General features: G+C 44.6%; 2 protein-coding genes across 11 annotated transcripts in view; one reads left to right on the plus strand and one right to left on the minus strand.

Moving 5' to 3' along the window:
* LOC137450812 (uncharacterized) overlaps positions 1–19544 on the minus strand; it is a 216360-nt gene that overhangs the window by 142931 nt on the left and 53885 nt on the right. For 4 of the 5 annotated variants that reach the window (XM_068157707.1, XM_068157708.1, XM_068157706.1 and 1 more), the window contains exon 2: positions 17810–17924. In XM_068157707.1, the coding sequence (XP_068013808.1) occupies positions 17810–17924 (115 nt within the window). Of the gene's footprint in view, positions 1–13054; positions 13777–17809; positions 17925–19544 lie in introns of those variants that run through there. The other variant, XM_068157704.1, reaches the window with a different exon arrangement.
* FGD5 (FYVE, RhoGEF and PH domain containing 5) overlaps positions 1–19544 on the plus strand; it is a 79738-nt gene that overhangs the window by 8975 nt on the left and 51219 nt on the right. For 3 of the 6 annotated variants that reach the window (XM_068157695.1, XM_068157693.1, XM_068157696.1), the window contains exons 2-3: positions 473–553; positions 1825–4708. In XM_068157695.1, coding sequence (XP_068013796.1) covers positions 1944–4708 — 2765 coding nt within the window. In that variant the 5' untranslated portion in view covers positions 473–553; positions 1825–1943. The remainder of the gene's footprint in view (positions 1–472; positions 554–1824; positions 4709–19544) is intronic. The other 3 variants (XM_068157697.1, XM_068157691.1, XM_068157692.1) reach the window with 1 other exon arrangement.

Genomic DNA, 19544 nt, shown 5'->3' on the forward strand with positions numbered 1-19544 from the left:
TGTTTTAAGTCTCCCACACATGAAGCTGGATGGGGCAGATCCCCAGATAGAGAATCTTTTTGGGTCAGTATATGCAATAAGGTGGCTGATTAGAACAGGCTTTTTGTCCCTGGGCTGAGCTGAGGGCACTGACTCAGTTTTTAACTTGAATTAAACATCTCTAGTGCCTCATAATTCTAGAAAGAGTGACTACACCAGCATGACAAACATGTCACCTTTCTGAGTTTTGGAAGAAATTTCAGCAAGGTTGAGAAGATCAGAAGAAACAGCCTTTTGTATTTTCCAGAGCCTAACCAGACAACTACACCAGTATTAGCTCAAACACTTTACCCTAGTTGGACTATGACAGCCATAAGGAAAGTACCATGACACCAAATACCAGAACTGGAGAAGTGTTTTTAAGCCGTTTGCATTCATTATTACTTTATTCTCAGTATGGTGCCAGCTGAATGTTAATTGTCTTCACTTCCAGATGTCAAAAGTCTGCATTCTGAAATACTCAAAGTATGACAGGACAGTGGCTACACTTCCTGAAACTTGCACCATGATTTAGGTGAGGACTTTGCACAGGAACCATGTCCTAAATGGTGTCTCTTAAATGCTCTTCCCATATTTTCCTGTGTGCAGGGCATTAAGAGTTTACAGAAACAGTTTTTCCTGTCTCTCTCATGGTGAAATAGTTTGTCCTTTGCTTTTTCCACTAAAATGTGTTAATTAGAAGAATTAAAGATTCCAGATGGATTACGCATGTAATTACCTATTGATATCTAGGAAACATTAGTAAGAGCAAAGTTCTTCTCTTATGACCATAAGAGTAAGCATTTACTGTCCTGGCTTCTTCACACCACTTACTTCATCTCATCTAAAATCTCAGTCTCATTGCCTCTTTTTGTAACCTTTTAGCATTTAATTTACTTAATTAAAGAATATTAATTCCAGGACTAAGATAGCTGGAAATGGCTGTGGCATGTAAACTGTACTGTGTGTAAAATGGCCACAGATGACAAATCATCTAGCTTCAATCTGATTGAATTCTCCTTACATGTGTGTCAGCACTTCCCCTAGAAATAGAGACCCTGCCTGGCCTTATTTAGCAAGATTATTCACTGTTTTGAAGTGTGCATTGCGGTTCAGAGGAGATAGTACATGCAGGAGGTCCTAGTACTTACAGGACCAGGATCTTTTGACTAAAGGACATATTGAAGAGGATGTGCACTGAAAACTGAAGTTAAAGGCAGCTAGTCTCATGTGTCGGGCTGAAGTATTTCATTCAGTGAATTGTAGCTCAGCTGCATAATCCGTGTAAAGCACTAGCCAAGCTTCTAGTGAAACATCTTATGCTGGTAATGATGTTATCTGGCAAACCAAACTGGGGCCTTACTTTGTTGCCATGGTAACAGCAGAGGGGAAGGTGGAGTATGGGCACCAAGTGTTCAGTTTGGCTGGGTTGAGTTAAACCTTGATCTGTTGGCTCAGTGCTGAAATCTTGCAAACTAGATACTGAATTTAAAATGATTGCCACAAAGTGTAAGTACAGGAACAAGAGGCTGTGGCTAGACTCTTGGCTCTGCAGCTGTACACCTGTCTCTCCTCAGGTGTGCTGGGGCTGCATCTAGTTCAGTTCAGCTCTGACCTTAAATTGTGTTCCCTGCAATAGTACCACATGGAGGCACCAACCACGTGCTTTGCTCCATCCCTTCTCTTGGCCGGACTCCTTCTGCATTAGAAGTCACTGGTATAAGATAAAGTCTACTGCAGGGTGCATTCTGCTAGGCTGAAAAAGAAAGCAAGATGACTAATATGGCTTTTCTCTCTTTTCTCCAGAACTCACAAAGCCACCACTAGCTCCGAAGCCAAAGATTAGCAGTCATCTTTCTCCAGTAGCTGTCTCCAGGTTTTCCCCTTCTCTGCCAAGGGCTGATATTCTTCATACCCCAAACTCTATGTCTAGGGGTCCCAAGCCACCTATTGCTCCCAAGCCAAAATTCTCAGCTGACTCTGAGGGCAAAACCAGTGTTTATACCAATAACAACTTAAATAAATGCTCAAATGGGAAACTGGTATATCTTGATGGAGAGCTGTATGAAGGAAACCAATGCAATGCTGATTGCCCAGAATCTGAGGCAGACAACGAATACATTGTAGTTCCTGAAGCTCAGCTGACCAGCAAAGACTGTAATGTGGAAAATGAAGTCTTGGAAACTCCAAAAGAGGTAGAGGAGGAAGAGAGTGACATTGCTAATGATAAGGATACCAGTAATCAAGAAGTCACCGGAGATGAGCACCAGAACTCTTCAGAGACTGCTGAACCAATGGAACCAGACTCTGAAAAGTCAAACAGAGACTGTGATCAATTCGAAGCACTTTGTGAAGAGTCCTCAGATGCCCCTGATGGGGATAATGATTCTTCCAATGTAGATGAAGATGAGGATGTTGGAGGTGATTGTAGTGAAACCAAAACCAAGGAGGAAACTTCTGACAACCTGGAACTGGTTAAGGACAACAGTGATTGTAAGACTGAGAGTAGCACTGAGGAACTACTGGGTGATATCTGTAAAGATGCCACTGTAATGCCACTGCCTGCAGATGAATCAGCCTCAGGCTGTGAGAAGGCAGGGCAGGAGGAGGAGGCACTGCCTGAGATTTTAGAAAGGGGAGATGACTGTGTAGCACATGAGAGTGATCACAGTGTGCACACAGAGCTTGATCTGAGTATGGAAGGAAAGTTAGAAAATGATGCCTGTGCAAGCACTGACCTGTTGCCTGATGAGGCCAGTGAAGAAACAGCTCCTGGCTTAGAACTGTGTGAAGATGAAGATGAACCCAGTAATGAAAACGGTTTAGGAGAGTCCATCCATCAGGGCACAGCCGAAGAGGAGGAAGCAGTCCCAGATGAGCACAGTAATACAAACACACGAAATGCCAGTGAGAGCTGCCAGACCATTGAGAGGAGAGGTGAGGAGAAGACATCAGAGGTAGTCTGTGAAGCAAGCAAAGACTCTGAGAAAGGAGAAGAAACTGTGAATGCAGAGCATACGGATGATGGCCATCAGGTTGATCCTTGTGAAAATGAGTGTGGTGAGGAAATAGTCATGGAACATTCAGATGAGAATCTTCAAACAGAAGGGACCCCTCCAGATGAAGATGTTGTGATCTCTGATAGTCTACCTAGTAGTCCAGGGGTGGAACCAGAGCTGGAAGATGTGACTGTTGAAGAACATGGTGAAAATACTGTGGAAACCTCTAGGCCAGATGAGCTGCAACTTGAGGATGGTGAAGTGGAAGCAATCAGCTGCAGCGGAAGTGTCCCAAGTCTATCTCAACAGGTCCCACCTGAGGAAGAATCAGAAGCCTGTAAACATGGCAGAATGAATGTAGAATGTGAGACCAAACATGCCTTGCATGAAAATCTGTCAGTCCCTGAAGTGGTCATTGTGCCTGAAGAGGAAAGAGAAAGCTGCAGCGATTCCCTAGATGACCCTTATGTGCTTCCCGCAGAAAATGAAACTGCCCATGATGAGCAGACTGATTCAGGAGCTGATCACAGCCAAAAGGATGAGGTAGGCACTGATGGTGAAAGCAGCTTGCTGCCTGTTGATCGTAAAAGCATTGTCACTAGGACACGGTCGCTCTCTGGGAAGATGTCAGGCTATGTCCCGGAAACAGTTCCAGAAGAAACTGGACCTGAAACTGATCTACCATCCTCACACAGTGGCTCTGGGACTGAAGATTTGAGCAATAGCTTATTTGCAGTGGAAGGAAAACCAGCAGAAGCCCACAGGGCATTACCAGCCAAGTCAAGGCGATTCATTTTATATCCTCGGTCGTACTCTGTTGAGGGAAGGGAGACACCTGTCTCTGTTTACAGAGAAAGTGACAGCTGTGTCCTGGATGATGGAAGAATAAAAAGGACAGAGGACAAATTGTCTTTGCTTTGTGTCAACGGTTCCTCAGGTAGCTTTTCCCAGAGGAATCTTTCATCATGTGGCCTATCTACTCCCTCCTCAGTCGTTGATATACCGCCCCCTTTTGAACTTGCCTACATCACCAAAAAGCCCATCACTAAAAGTTCCCCTTCACTTTTAATAGAGAATGACTCACCTGATAAGTACTCCAAGAAAAAGAAATCATCCTTTAAGAGGTTCCTCACTCTAAAATTCAAGAAGAAAACCGAAAGTAAAGTCCATGTAGATGTTAATGTTTCCTCTTCAAGGTCCTCATCAGAATCAAGCTATCATGGGCCTTCAAGACTGATGGAACTGGACAGGAGGAGTCTAAGTAGCTCACCTCAATTAAAATCACATGTGGGGAAGCTCCGTGCATCTGAGTCTCCCTCAGCTATTCTCTTCTATAAGGATGGCAAAAGAAAAGGAACATCCAAGCCCTTCAGCAGGAGTGTGTCCAGGGTAGAGTCCTTTGAGGACCGGTCCAGACCTCCTTTCATGCCACTCCCATTAACCAAACCTAGGTCCATTTCTTTTCCCAATGCCGACACATCTGACTATGAGAACATTCCTGCTATGAGCTCTGACTATGAAAACATACAAATTCCTCCTCAGAGATCCACCAGAGCAGGAACTTTCACTGAGTTTTTTGAAGACCCCAGCAGGGCACTGTCTGCTGCCAATGAGAATGATGGCTATGTGGACATGAGCAGCTTCACTGGCTTTGAGAACAAGCAGCAAACCATGGATCAGGAAACAGAAAGGTACTGTAATAAATTACTGTGTAAGACCTTGCTAGGCCTCTGCTGCAAGGTGTTGTAGGCAGATCTTCCATGTTGCTTGGCTTATACCCCTCTGAGGAAATGCTTACATGAAAGGTTGGAAAATAAGCTTTTATCAGTAAAAAAAAGAGACACCAAAGTAACTCTACCTTGTAGCAAGTCTAGTGGATCTGGATCCTGTTTTAGAGATACAAAACAAAGAACATTTGAAACTATTTGGTTTATTCAGTGAATTTAGCTGTTATGCCTTGAGCCTGGTTACGGGGAACAGGCAGTAGCTGTGCAGGGAGAGCTTGCTTTGTTCTTCAGAAAGAAAGGTTTATGACTTCTTCACTGAATGAGTAGAAAGCCTGTTTGCTGGAAATGGTCCTGCTGTTTTTTTTCTCTGTCAATTTCTCAAAGCAGTATGATATATATAATTTATCTTTTAAAGTACATCAATTAAGTATAGGCCAGAAAATCTTAAATCATGAACTAATCAGACTAGAAAATAACTTTAGAAGTTGCTTTAGAGCCTGTCATTATGGCCTGAGTTATAAATGAATTAAATCTCTTTGTCTGAAATCATATCCATTGCTATCATTAACAATAACCTTTCATTCTGTTCCATTAGATTATTTGCAAACATGAAAATGTCCTTTTCATAGTTACATAGAAGCAATGCACTCAAGACCTTTGAACATGAATCTGTCATCAGCTGATAGCATACAATCAATGGAGTGCAGAGATCTAAGGAAGAAGAGTGTTTTTCATTAAGTTCAGGTTAAACGGGGAATGAGAGGACAAGCTACAAAGGAAGTGCATGAAAAGGAATGTCTTGAACACAGTTGCATTCTGTTAGAGCTGTGTGCAAATTATAAGCTTAAAACCAAAGTTTTCATGTCCATTTCTCATCATTCTGCAGATTTATTTCTCCTGTTTCTTTGCAACATTTAATTTTTTCTGGTCCTCTCGCCTGTCATTGTGCATGGAACAAACCATGGGCATTTCACACATCCCTCTTTTGATATTTCAGGCTCAGGGAGTAAAAGAACTTTACCACTTCTGAATGTGTCTCACAAACATTTTCTAAGACAAGGATGGTGCACAGTGCTTTGTCTTTGTCTTTCAAAGCCAGGAGAGAATTAGTGGGGCTGGGGGAGGTGAGTATGACCTGGGGAAAGAGACTGCACTGATGCTTAAGCTGTGGATCAAATGTGTCTGAAGCTGAGAGGTTTGGGACATGGGCCTACGATTTAGCTCTTTGGAGATGTTGGCTGCCTACTGTGTTGGGAGCCCCAGTGGTGCTGACCCTGGGGCACGGTGGAGGACAGTTCAGCTTCCCAGTGCTCACAGGCAGCTCCCCAGAGAAGTGCTCAGCAGAGCAGGCTCCGACAGCCCACAAGTCTCACTGTTTTCAGCGGCTCATGCTACGCCCAGAGCACTGACACTGGCTCTAGGAAGAGCTACCCAGTTCTCTGGGGCCATGAAATGCCTCCCATTTGCAGTAGTTCTTGAAGAACCAAGTTAAAAATATTAAAACTACGTCAGTTGCTGTGACTTGGGCCCATTTATGAACTTCCTGTGGATGCCTGTTGTTCAAAGGGAGAGCCAATCCAAATTGGTTCAGGAAGTCTCAAGGTCAAGGCGTGAACATAATTTTTCAGTCTGCTGCTTGTTGTGCATGCAGTGTTTGCTGCTGGGGGAGAAATGAAGGCTAGGCTCCTAAACAGCCCCTTTATCAAGATAACCAGGGTGGAGAGGAAGAACATCAGGCAGACTGCAATATGCATACATTGCTGCTGAGATAACTGTTTTGCTATATCAGTCAGGATGTTTTGGACAAAGACACGCCTGAAAAGCTCTGATGAAATGTAAATGAGTAACAGCCAATGGTGGCGTGTGCTTGGAGAAGAGGTGTGTGGGCTGATGGTAAAGCAAAGCACATCATACAAGTACGGGTGCATGAAGCTTTTCACACTTCTGCATACCATGGATGGTTTATGCCCTGTTCAAGCAGCTCTGCTCTGTTGATAGGTTTCAGGGAACAGAATGTAAGAGATCTGTATAGAGATTCTAACCATCCGCTTACCTCTACTGTTGTGTGTGACTGGGGAAAGGCAGGGCAAGGCTTACAGAAATTGACAGATGAGAAGATTCACTGTTTAATTTTCTTGCTTAAAAGGAAAGCCCATGTGGAGTAGATTTAAACCAATAATTTCTAAATTAGAAGCAATCACATTTATAGAAAAAGTCCACTAATAGAAGTGCTCTAGAAATACGTCTTAACAAAGAATGACTATTGCCAGAAGAGATCTGGGCATATTGCCCCTGAAGGGCAGTTAGTGTGTATCCCCAAAGTTTAGCTTTCTGGTATTAATAATTAAACTCTGATTCAGATGGATGACACTATAGATCAGCATTAGCTTTCTGTACAATATAGAAATAATGGGACATAAGTGGAATTGGACCAAACTCCCCTGATCTGTCCCCAGCCCATAAAGTCTGAATCAGACTCAGTCTTCATTTACTTTAGCAGTCACTTTCTAGCCCCTGTTCTCTGAAGAGCTGAGCTACAAAGCACAAAGCAACACAAACCAGTGGTACAGGCTGAAAGCAAGTCAGCTGTGCCACCCCTCTGGGACAGTCCACTGTAGCCTACAGCATTGCTTTGATCCCAACAGCTACACATCAGAGCAATCTCACCAAAGTTACTGGCTAGAATTGTACTCTAGCACACTCCTGAAAAAGTAACTTCACTAACCCAGCTTGACCTTCAGAGCATCAGCTGTGCATATGGCACTGTGATAAATATCAAGGGGATGGAAAGGAGATACCTCAAACACTTAGAGTGCTTTTATAAGAGAGAGGGAGAGACTCCTTTATTGGGGTTTTGATAAGGTCAGAAAAATGGCTTGGGATGGGTGTTCTCAGAATTTAATTTCCCATTTTGCTTTCTACCTAGAGTCCATAATTTGGATTTACTAGGTTTGCTAACTCTCAATCCTTCATTCTGCTAAGATGCTCAAACTCCAGAGAGAAAGGAGTACACCTGTATTTCCACAGGTAATCCCAGTGTGGTGCTGGATACCCAATAAAAGATGAGATAAAAGCTCACGCTGCTGTTACCTGTAAATTCCTAGATCCTTCTGCATAACATGGTTGTCCATACATACTAGAAGAACCTCAGTCTGATTGTTGTATTTCAGCACAGCAAGACTTGCTCAGACTTTGACTCTTGAGTGAATTCTTGGGGGCCAGTGTGGGGATTCCAGTGCTCTGTGCAATTACACCAAGGCTGATAGTAATTCCTAATAACTCTCTAGAACTGCAGTCTTGTGCCTCAAGGCTCCCACTCTCCACTGCTTTTCAAGACATGGCACCTATCTGATGCCTCCTAACTTCTGTACAATCGAGACAGCTGATCACCTCTTCACTATCCTGTTCCTTTTATTCCCAAGGGATCTGCTTCAAGAAGCTGGAGAAAAAGATGTCTTTAGTAGAAAGTAATGAAAAAATATGGTGTCTGAGTGTTAAGCAAGTGAAACCTTTCCTTCAGTTTGGCCAGACTGAAGCAGGAACACACAGGTGCTTAGGGACTGATGAAACAGTGCCAGCATCTGCAGTGGATGCACTGGAGAGGGTGCTTCATGGTTAAGCAGCTATGTTGAAAGCTTTGTGAGCAATCCTCTTTGCACACAGCCATAATCAGTCTGGGCTTCTGCCAGACCCACGTGCAAGATCACAGGGCATGCACCAGCACACACCAGTTCCAAATGTGTACCAGAATCACGTTATAGTTAGCCAGCAATACCACTGCCTGTTGTCGATGTGCCATAGGGACAAATTTCTCTCCTTTAAAAGGAGAAGAATCCAGTAGATGAGTAGTTCCTTACTCTTCCAAGGAGTATTAGTTGTCCCCTTGTCTCACCACTGGATTCATTAACCTATATTCCATTAAATTGCACCATATAAGTTCTTGTACCCTTTCTGCTCCCTGCAGGTCATCAGTCATGGATAAACTCCAAGACTACAGTCAGGGACACTCTGTGTGACTGCCTGTTCCCTATGCTTCTGTATCATACACAAACACAAAATGCCTAACAGAAGCTGAGCTTAAACAAGGTGAATTCTCTGCCTAAAGTGGTCTGAATAACATGCTGCCCAGACCTTCCCATACCCTTGGGCTTAAAGTGGCATTTCAGTCATTAGAGTGAATTTCCTCCAACACAGCGTGGGTTTAAGCAATAAAGGGGAGATGTCATCCTGCTGATTCTTTCTGCTCCTTCCAATGCAGAGCACATATGCTACATTAGATTAAATCAGCAGCTCTCAGAGCGGCACAGCTCGCAAAGGGTAAGGTGAAAGTCCAGAAACCATTACGTAAGGCAAGCTTCGGTATAAGCAGTTCACCAAGAGCCAAGAAAGGACAGTCACTGCTGTCGTATTTAAAACAAATAGATAGGACTATTACATATCTTTGGCTGTAATTGTGAACTGAAGGCATTTATATAACCTGAAGAAAACTCACAATGCTCTAGTTCACAGTAAAGACCAGTAGGTTTCCAAACACACAGAAGGTTCTTGAAGAGCCCAATAGAGCAGTCCTACTGGGTTTGTCAAGTACAGCGTGTCAGAGGTGCACTGAAGAACAGATGGGTAAGCAGGTGAAGAGATGCTGACTTGGGGAGAAACACTCATGAGGTCACTAAGTGATGTGATCTGAGAGTAACTACTAAAAGAATCCATCAGCTCTTTGTCAAAGGCTGATGTGGGATTCAGCTCCACTCTTTATCTGCATCTCTAACATTTAAAAACCAAAGCACTTGCTGAACTGAGGCTCAGTAAGGATGCCAGGTAACCTGCCAGGCTGTTGTTTAATGCTCAGAGCAGAGAGGAACAGCGTGGCAGTCTGATGCAGAGAAGGGCAGAAGCACATATCCAGGACTGTTCTGTGCGGTCCAGCCAAGCCAAACCTACATGTAACCGCACCCCTGAAAGCAGGGGAAGCTGGGCATACTACCTCCTCAGATATTCAATTTAGTTGAGTAAATCAGATCTTCTTCATCATTTTCTTCTCTCCACTCAATTCCATTTTCTTTCAATTAGTGAAGACATTTGAAACAACTCAATCTAACTTGTAAAGTAGGTCGAGTAGTCGCCGCACCATATAGTTAATCCCCAACCAGCATACAGCTGAAGCCTTTAAGAGTGTCTGCCATAGGTCAAAGACTTTGCATACTTTCCTAATTGCCAACAAGTTCTGGAGGTAAATATCTTGGAAGGTTGAGCCTCATCTGTCATTCAGGAAAATTCATCTGTAGCTGTTAATGAAACAACTCCATTTTCCCATTGGAAAAGAAACCACAACTCTTTTACTGAGTCTTCAAAAATTCACACACTTAAACTCATTCCAGGACTCTGAGAGAGCTGGAAAGGTTTCTGTGAAGTATCTTGGAAGAGTTTAGGAAATGTCTTCCCACTTGGTTAGACATCCCTTTCATTCACATATTAATCAGACAATGAACACAGACTTTAAAGGACTTGACACAACATGGCTGAGATTAGTCTGGCCCTGTGGGTCTCTGTTGCTTTTAAGCAGAAAGCACCTATTTTTTTTTTTACAATAAATGTCATTACCATGCTTTTCCTTTAAATATCTTTTACTAAGAGGATAAGGAGGCAAATCCTACTTCCCCTGCAGTGATGGCTGGGCGCATGTGCTGTAGTCTCAGATGGGTGTGTTTGTAAAAGCCTGCATAACAAAAGCAGGGAGAAAGAAAAAGTGCAGGGAGGAGCCAGGCTGCATTCTAGAGCTTTTGCCACCCAGTGTCTATGGCTGAACTGCACAGCATTAAAATGTCCCTCAATACAAACCAGTCTGTTTGGCAGGTTATTGTCAATAGAAGGGGAACATTGAGATGATAACTCCATGCTACATTTGATGCAGTTATGAGTAGCTGAGCCTGGCCCTCCAGCCTGCCATTCTTCCACAGACACTGCAAGTTTGGAGCCAGTGGAGCTGATGCTGCCTGTGGTTCTATCAGGAGCATTGTGTGCATGGAATCAAGCTTTTTGACAGGTTTAGTGAATGCATCTTGCAAATGCAAAACCACATTCCTGCTGCTCTGTCTCTTGGGGTTTATATAGGATTTGGAAATCCCAGTTTGTGGCCTGATTAAGGCAAAGAGCAAGAGGTAAAACAGCAGATGCAGTGATTCATCCACAGGTCACTGACCAAGGAGGGGCTTTTCAGTGGCTGCAGGGAGAAAGCAGCTAGACGTGCCCTCTGCACATCAGTTTCATTGTTACCACTGAACTCCAGCCCTGGGGCAGGAGTGGTTCTCACACACCTGTGCATTTACTGCTCCCATATACCATCCCTATTGCTGATGCCTGAGAGTGCAGCAGGTGTAGGACTTGGGTTTGCCCTGATGCCTGATTCCTGCAGCAGTGCTGCAGTGCACAGGCTCTCTGTGAAAGCAAAGGAGCAGGTAGGATAGATCCAAGAAGATACCAGCACTTTGGCAAAGAACATGGTTGCTGATAAGAAGAGGATTAGGTCTGAGCAAGCAGCACAAGCAGGTATGACCATGGTTTAGCACTTGAAGTGTGCTGGGACAGAGCTGGCAGGAAATTCTAACAGCAATGTCACAGCTTTGATCAGCTCTGAGGAACACAGCTATGGTGTTGCATCAGATGAGCAGAGAGAATGGCCACTAATGCAACGGCAGCAACAGGTACAGCTAAGGCACCTGACTGCTGTGTATTAAATACAGATGCAGCCTGCCCTTTCCACTCAGCTGAGCTGTGGCCCTGAGGCAACCATGAGGCTATGGTTGTTTCTGCCCCAGCCAAGAGCAAAAAGGGGGGGAGAATTCTGAAGGGAGAATCAAGAGTCTCATATATAAGGAGGACTTGTGAAAGGAGGAGCAGCACCAAGTTTCCAGCTGTTGCTGACATTTTCTGTATGGCAGAGGCAGAAGACAGCCATGTGGTTTGTTAGCTGAAGAGCTGGCTGCGCTCTCTCATAGCTTTCCCATATGCTGCCCATACTCTCACCCCGAGGAGCAGCCCAGTCAACAGATTCTCACCCAGGGTAACACTGAAGGAGAATTTTGTCCAGAAGATAAAGTCAACTCATGCTTTGTTTTCTCCGCTGGTTGCAGCTAAAGCTGCTCAGTTCAGGCATGGCTGCCAGAGGAGATCCAAAAGAAGATCCCCATTTTGCAGAGGGCTCAAGCTGCCTTTTGGCTTTCTGGTGAATGCTACAACAGCAATGCTGCCAACATGAGCTCATGCTGCTTCACCCTGCATTTGGAGCAGAAGCAAGTCAACTCCAGACTAGACCTGGAGACAAACCAAGGCAAAGCAGGCTCTCAAGGTGTCTGGACATGGGAGGAAACCTAAGCCCTGAGCTACAGATTCAGCCAAGATTTCAGTTATCTGGGGAAAGATGTTCCCATCCTTTCCTCTTTTTGCTTTCTCAGAGAAACAAATCCTAGCTGCTGATTCCACTCAGTTCCTAGTTCTCTGCCCCACAAACCCCTGCTCTGTGTGTACACTAAGCCAGCACACACCCATAGCACTGATGAGAAGTTTTACAAGAGATAATTTCCTTTTTATAGGTCAAGTGCTTCCCAGGATTGGTGATAATGTTAACTATGGAGGTACTCATGGGGTTCAGATGGGTCTGTTGTATGGCATTCTGCTGAGGGTTATTAAGCCAAGGAGAAACATGGACATCATAAGCTTTGTAAGAGTTGGCTTTGTGGTTGTTTTTAAATAATAATAATTTCAAAAACCTTACATAAAGCTATACACAGCTTTTCTTTAGCTCAACGTGGAGTACATGCTGCTCTCTGGATCTTGTAGACAGGAGACAGTCCCATAAAAATGCTGTAGCAGAGGGAAGGAAGATCAGTAATTGTGCCTAGAGACCAGGGAAAGAGATATTTTGTCTTGTGGTCCAGTGAACGTGATGGAAAATAAAATCTCAGCAGCTTTCATCAGTTGTTGCACTTGAAAGAGAGTTTTGTAACTTCACCGCAGAGCAGGTGATCCCAGTATTGTCCCCTGACTTCAGGTTGTGCACAGCCCATTGAAATTCTTGACAACAGCCAGAGCCAGCTCTGACATGACTCATGTCTTTGCTTCTGTTTACTTCAGTATGGTCTGAATTGCCACAGGGAGTTAGAAAGTGACAGTGACTAATGCAGGACTTCACCTGCTTAGAGATGACCTCTTGTGGCTCAGGCCTGGCACCTAAGCTTCACCTCCCATCATCAGTCATTAGAGGGCTGGGAATTGTCTTTCCAAGAGAACAAGGGCAGAAAGGCAGCTGCTAAGTGCACTTTGATGGCAGAGTTTTTCAAATGAGCAGCTTTGAGAAGTGTCTCTGGACAGCATGGCTAATAGCTTATTGATACCAGAGGAGAGCTTTTAATACGTTGTCTAGATGTAGGTATCAGCCTTACAGAAGCTCCACAGCTCCTCTCCCATTTCCTCGCACATGTGGAGCTGTTTGTCCTGGTTCATCCTGGGGATACAGCTCTGCACTGCATCTCACCATCCTGCACACACAATAGATGTATCCCAGCGTAGCCTTGGAGGGCTGCCACTGCTTGTCCGTGACATGCTGGACCTACCCCCAGCTTTGCTCCTTGTAAGGAATCACAGTCCCATATTCCTCTCAAGACACAGCCCCAAGTCCTCAGCAGATGTCTTTATTAGCAGCTGGACTCACATTTTGATAGCTACTTTTCTGATCAAATGACAGTACACAGGAGGAATGTGTACCTGTGTCCATCCTCATGTCCTGAGGGCTTGTAAGACTGGACAGACTTCTTTGTGTTCCCTGTTTGCCTTGTATAAACCAGAAGTGTGTTTCAGTGGAGCTTGCACTAGATGATCTCAAAGGTCTTTTCCAACATGGTCTATTCTATTCCATTCCATTCCATTCCATTCCATTCCATTCCATTCCATTCCATTCCATTCCATTCCATTCCATTCCATTCCACACAAGAGGAAAGAGTCTGCTGTGTATTGCAGATTTGCCCTGGGTTATGTTCCTGGGGCACAGCAGTGAGACAGCAAATTGGCAAGATGCAGCCTGTTTCAGGTGGTCAGTGAGTGTTATGTGCATGCCTTTCTCCTCTCCCACCCCACACTTTTATGGAACAAGAGACTGCACATTACAATTCTACAGCCTTTCCAGGACCTGCAGTGGCTGAGTGATACAGGCTGTATCTCTAGCTTAGATTTGAAACAAAGCCACAGGATGTTATTGCATTTTAAATGCAAACCTGATCTCCTAGTTTATGGCTTGTTGTGCCACCCAGCAAAGTTATTTATACCATACATCACATTTTTAATTATCCTACAAGAATTTGTCTTTCACAGGGCCCAAGGGGGGTTAATGTAAAAGCTACCTTAAATAGTTGATGTGCAGTGGCATCCAACAATTCATTTTATCTTATTTGACCAAGTAGAGTTAATGGATGGAAGAACATACTTAAGAGGCCCTGCCTGTCTTGCTAAGACCCCTCTTAAAGATCTTATAAAAGGACCCTTTCTCTTGAGTAATTGACTGGATTAATTAGATGCTATCCTTCAAAGTCCTAGAGCAAGCAGATTCAGACCTACCACCAGAGAACACCTTTTGGTGCTCTGCCTAACTCCATGCTACACCAGCTTTATCAGTGTCACAGGGATGTCCTCAGACTTGTTCTTCTCAAAGGAAATAGAGATGGGTAAACTGGGTACTAATTCACTAAACATCCCCAGTGGGCCCTCTAGGCAAGCTGACCTGTTCCAGAATAGCTACTTTGGTGTTTCTGCTGAAGTTTCTCAGCTGACCCTCTTAAATTTCTGGTGTCAGACTGCATTCTTAGTTCAGAGAGCTGACCAAAAGAATTCAGAAAAGTCTCTTCCTTAGCACACATGCCTTCAGGAATAGTGGACTGCATATAGCACAATACATCTTTGAAGGCAGGTAAGGACAGAATATTAGCTAAACCTGAGCATCTCGGAACCTTGTCTTTAAATTTTCTGCTTTCACATTGTCAGGCTTAAAAGAACGATCTAGACAATGGTACTGAGATCAAAACACATCACAGAGAATACACTCGGGGTAGAGAGCCACAGTCAGAGTGACATATAGCAACATGGTAAAAATGTGAAAACATCCTTTAAACTGTGCTGGACAAACAATTTATCTTGCCATTTGCTTGCAGCATTGCTTTGATGTCTGAGAGAGAAATAAAATGTGTGTGCTTAACTGAGTAGTCCAGGGGGGAAAAGCAATTAACCAAAAGAAAAGGATTGTGTAGTTCCCAACATTTGTTCTAATTGTTTCAGTAGCAAGTGAGGAAAAGGGAAAGAAAAAAAAAAAAAAAGAAGTAAAATCTGAACTGAAACATACTTCTGAGTTGCAGAATTAAGATGGGTTTGGTTTTCCAGAATGACTAGAGGGGAGGCAGAATTAATTGATTAATCCCAGAGGAGTGGCACAAATTTGTTAATCATTTGTTAATCATGCCAAGCCTAATTTTTCAACTTTAAAAAGCCTCAGAGAAGCAAAACTGCAGCCAGCTTTCATTTTCATCTGGGAACTGAAACTGATGTCTTGGGAGACAGCAGAGAGTCACCAAGCACTTTCATTCAGTCCTACATATTAGCAGTCCAGTTCTGCTTCTCTCCTGGAAATACTCTGCTGTAACAACCTTGCCAATGTCTGAGACACAAGAAAATTCAACTGACATTTCCTCCACATGTCAGGAGAGAAAAGCCATCAGTTAGTTTGGAATTCCAGGAGCTCCATTTATTTTTCAGGTAAGACTGCAGGGTAGTTGAGTCTCAAATCCGGTACATGCTTTGAAGTGCAAAGGTATATGTCCTCAGATCTCTGAGGAAAAGCTGCCCAACCTCCCTGGCCTTCTGATCACAGAATCACAGAACCACAGAACATTAGGGGCTGGAAGGGACCTCGGAAGATCATCCAGTCCAAGCGCCCTGCCAGAGCAGGATCACCCATACCAGACCACACTAGACTGATAGGGAGGTATTTATGCACAGTCAGCTTGCAGGAGATGGGCATGGCTTTGTTCAGGGATAGCCTTTGTGAGGGGTAGAGAAGCACTCAGGGGACAGTCTCCCCCACACTGCCATAGGGCACTGAACCTTGCAGCACCAGCACTAAGAGCTATTACAATGATACAGGCAAAAGATTACTGCATTTTCCATTGTTTTCCTATCCCACAACCAGATGACAGGACAAGCAGATGCTGGCCTGAGAGCAACTGGTAGCCCAGTTTTCAGCTTGTGTTTCAAGGGACCTACTATCTAAAATGCCCCAACTCTTTCCTAGTAGCAAAATCATGTTGGGGAACTTGGCCTGAGGCTAAGACACGTTTAGCACAAATGACCACTGCTTCAGAACATCTCTGTGGGAGAGATTTTGGGCTGATCATCTGTGAATATGGCCTCAAGGACAAAGGACACTTTGGTCAATAACAAGAAAAGCTGCATAATCTGTACAGATTCCTTTGTGGCTCTGGCAACACAAAGAGCTGGAGTAATGCTGACAGTGGTAGGAGATGAGCCAAGTCTCACTCCAGTCAGAAATGCTTTGTTCTCATCTTGGTTTTGGTTTGTTAATAGGGAATATTAATCTTGTCATCTAGACAGGTTTCCTTCTGATCCTAGCTTCACTGCATTTTTGCCCTGGTTTGTTCCCAAACCTGGCTGTGTGGTGTTGTTAAAGCAGCTAATCCTGCTAGCAGAGGGAGATGACAGCTCCCCTTCCATCTTAAGAGCCCTGCAGGGCAGCATGGTGTTCATTATGTTGAACTTGCTGTGAGTGTTTTCCATGGGAAGTAGGCAATAATGAACTGGCAATAAAATTAAAATAGAACATAAAGACCCTGGCTCCAAGTTTTAGTGACTAGGTTACACTACCAAAGATAAAGAATAACCAGGAATGTGCCCCTGATCTCCAGTCCATGATAGGTGCCACATCATCACTCTTCCTTTTTGTGAAATGTGTCACCCTGCTCTAACTGGGTCCAGAATCCAGATTCAGAAAAACACTGGTAGGTCTGTTGTAGCTGGAAAAGTGACTACAAGTGGAATCTGGATGAGAAAAGATACCATTCCAGATGCTCACTTGGGGTTCATTGGTATGCTTTGCTGGTCTGTGCCTCTGAGAGTCTGAGCAGCTGTTTATGGTTTGACTGCCCTGATAACTCAGGCTGACACCTGAAAATAGAGTGAGCTGAAACATTTTCCATACAAGCATTCTCTCTGAACAACACATCTGCTTAAGGGAAACCCCTCTGTGCTCTAGCCTGAGATACAGAAACCCAGTCTCTCCTTCTCCTGGATCTGGTTCTTGTCCCAGATTACTTTGAATCGGTCAGCACTGGGAGTTAGTTTCTCGCAACCCGGTGCCTGAAACAGCAGTCACAGGGTGAAATAAATACCCTCAGGTTTTGTCTCCATTCAACCAAAAAACCTTCAAGGCATAAAGAGGAGCAACACTACTGCAAGCTGCTACTTTAAAAGGTACCTGCAGACTCTTCACATAGATAAACATGGCATCACTTGAATCATGAAATCTATGTGACAGGCCAGGGACTTCAGAGAATGGGACCAGGATGGGAAGTTGGAAAGATCTGTTGGAAAGTCTTGGAGCATCTCTGATTTTAATTTCAGTGATTAGTGAACAGACTACTTAGGGCAGAGAACAGTGTGCCTTCTGCAAAACATCAAATCATGTTGCACCTTATAGGATAGGGCCAGACAAGATCTTTTCAGTGTGGTCAGAGTTACCTCTTCACCTTCCACAACCTTTTCAAGTGGCTTCGACAGCACAGTCTGCAAAAGGCCTCTCTGCAAAAGGGCTGTTGAACACATCAGTGATTTCCCGTGTCAGTCACATAAGCAGTCTGCCAGGAGCATGGGCATCACTCAGATTACCACAGCTCTTACTCTACCAGCATACATTCACTCTCAGAGCAAAGAGAGAACTGACAGATGTGCTTTGATGCAAAAGGCAGAAGGCAGCTTCAAAGAATCACAACACAAGATGGTAACAGGACATACCTGGACAGAGTGGGCAGCTTCACTGCATTTTCCATGGCTCACACGGATGCTACCTTCCTTTGTCCCCTTTCTGATACACTGTATGGTGCTCTGGTCCTCCTGCCCACGCTGCCATCTGAAAAGGAAACAGCACAGAGCGGTTGCAGAATACACAGCAGAGACGATCAGTTCTGTGCACACCTCAGGACACACACTGTCTGTATATCCTGGGTAGTCCCCTGGCCTTGTGCAGCCCACATTAAAGCCCAGGCTATGGTGTTCAAACAGTTTAAGCTGATCCATTCCACTGCTGCCTACCATGTCCTCTTCCTGTATGTTGTTCCAGGGGCTCGTCTGACCCCATTCAGGCAGCTAAATGGGTAAACCTTACTTATTTTTCTGGTGCTGAGCTAGTTTCAGGTTGAGGACCCAGACATGCACACATAGCTCTGTGCTACAGCTATGCTGCTAGACCTCTGACTGTAGCACACAAAGAGTTTTCTCCCCTGCAAAGTGAAACGATACATGTGGAACAAATCCTAACCTGCCAGCATACAGAACACTTTATTACAGAGATAGAAGCAAGACTAAGCCATAGATAAATTGCTTGATGAGGGCCAGCTCTTTTGCATTCGTGCTGCTGGGCCACGGCTTCTGGTCACATCATTACACAAGCTCCCAGATGTATGGCCTGCACAGTCTGGGAAGGAAGAAGGGTTTGACAGAACAAACAGAGCCTTTTAGCACTGCAAAGCACTCAGGTCTCAACATTGCTTCTCTCAGTTCAGGTTTTCAAGCACTGCAAGGATTCCACATAACAAAAGGTTACCAGAGGTGGGGGACAGTAAGGTGCTGCAAAACAACTGGGCTGTGATTTAGCAAGGGAAAGAAGAAGAAGAAAAGCATAAGAAGAGCTGTGCTGATGCCGTAAGGAGCACCTCTGCTGGTGCTGCTGGATAGAAAAGTTCTGGGGGCCTGTGAAGCTACTGATTTAATGACAGAAAAGCTGTGTGGTGGCTGCTGTGAGATGTAAGGAGTGTGCTCAGAAGAACCAGTAAGGGCAGAGCTGCCTTCAAGAAGCCATTCTATATTCTCAGCCACCCCTTTGTACCTCTGGCATGGCAGTGAGCTGAGCTCAGCCCTCCTAGTTCCTGGCCAGGTCACTTCTGGGGAGGAAAACTTCCCTGTTTACAGGAAATGCAGGACAAGGGCCGGAGGGCCAGTCCAAGCACAAGCTGAAGACACCACAGCTTGCTGTCTCTGCAGTGTGCTAGGAAGAGCAGGGAGGGGTGTGCCACTTGTCCTAGTCCCAAGGACTGGGTTTTGGGCTCAGGCATGTCCAACTTTTGCTGTTGCTTCGTTTTTCTAGTGATCTACAGCTGCAGGGTCAGGCAGGAGAATGGTGCCCACAAAGGACAGTGCACCTGGGGTACGTGTGGCCGAGCCTGAGACGTGACTGGGCTGTGAAAGTGTGAAGAACAAGAGCAGCCCATCCATCCCAGCACATACAGAACATGGCCAGTGAGATCTCACTGTCAGGTCTTCTCTTATCCCTCTGCTATTTGTACTGCTCCAGGCTGGTCTAGCTTGCACTCCCTTCCAGAACTACAACTGCTCTAGCACCATTGTTCTGTGAGCACTGGCATTTGAAGGGACATGGCCAGCACATCTCAACAGCCCAACCTTATACATTTCAGATGTAGAAAGAGCCACCTGATGGAAAGGATGGATACTCCAGAGAGATCATAAAGTGTAA

This window comes from Melanerpes formicivorus, unplaced genomic scaffold, assembly GCF_026170545.1.
Source record: "Melanerpes formicivorus ecotype bairdi unplaced genomic scaffold, bMelFor1.0.p_v2 SCAF_38, whole genome shotgun sequence".
Lineage (NCBI taxonomy): Eukaryota > Metazoa > Chordata > Aves > Piciformes > Picidae > Melanerpes > Melanerpes formicivorus.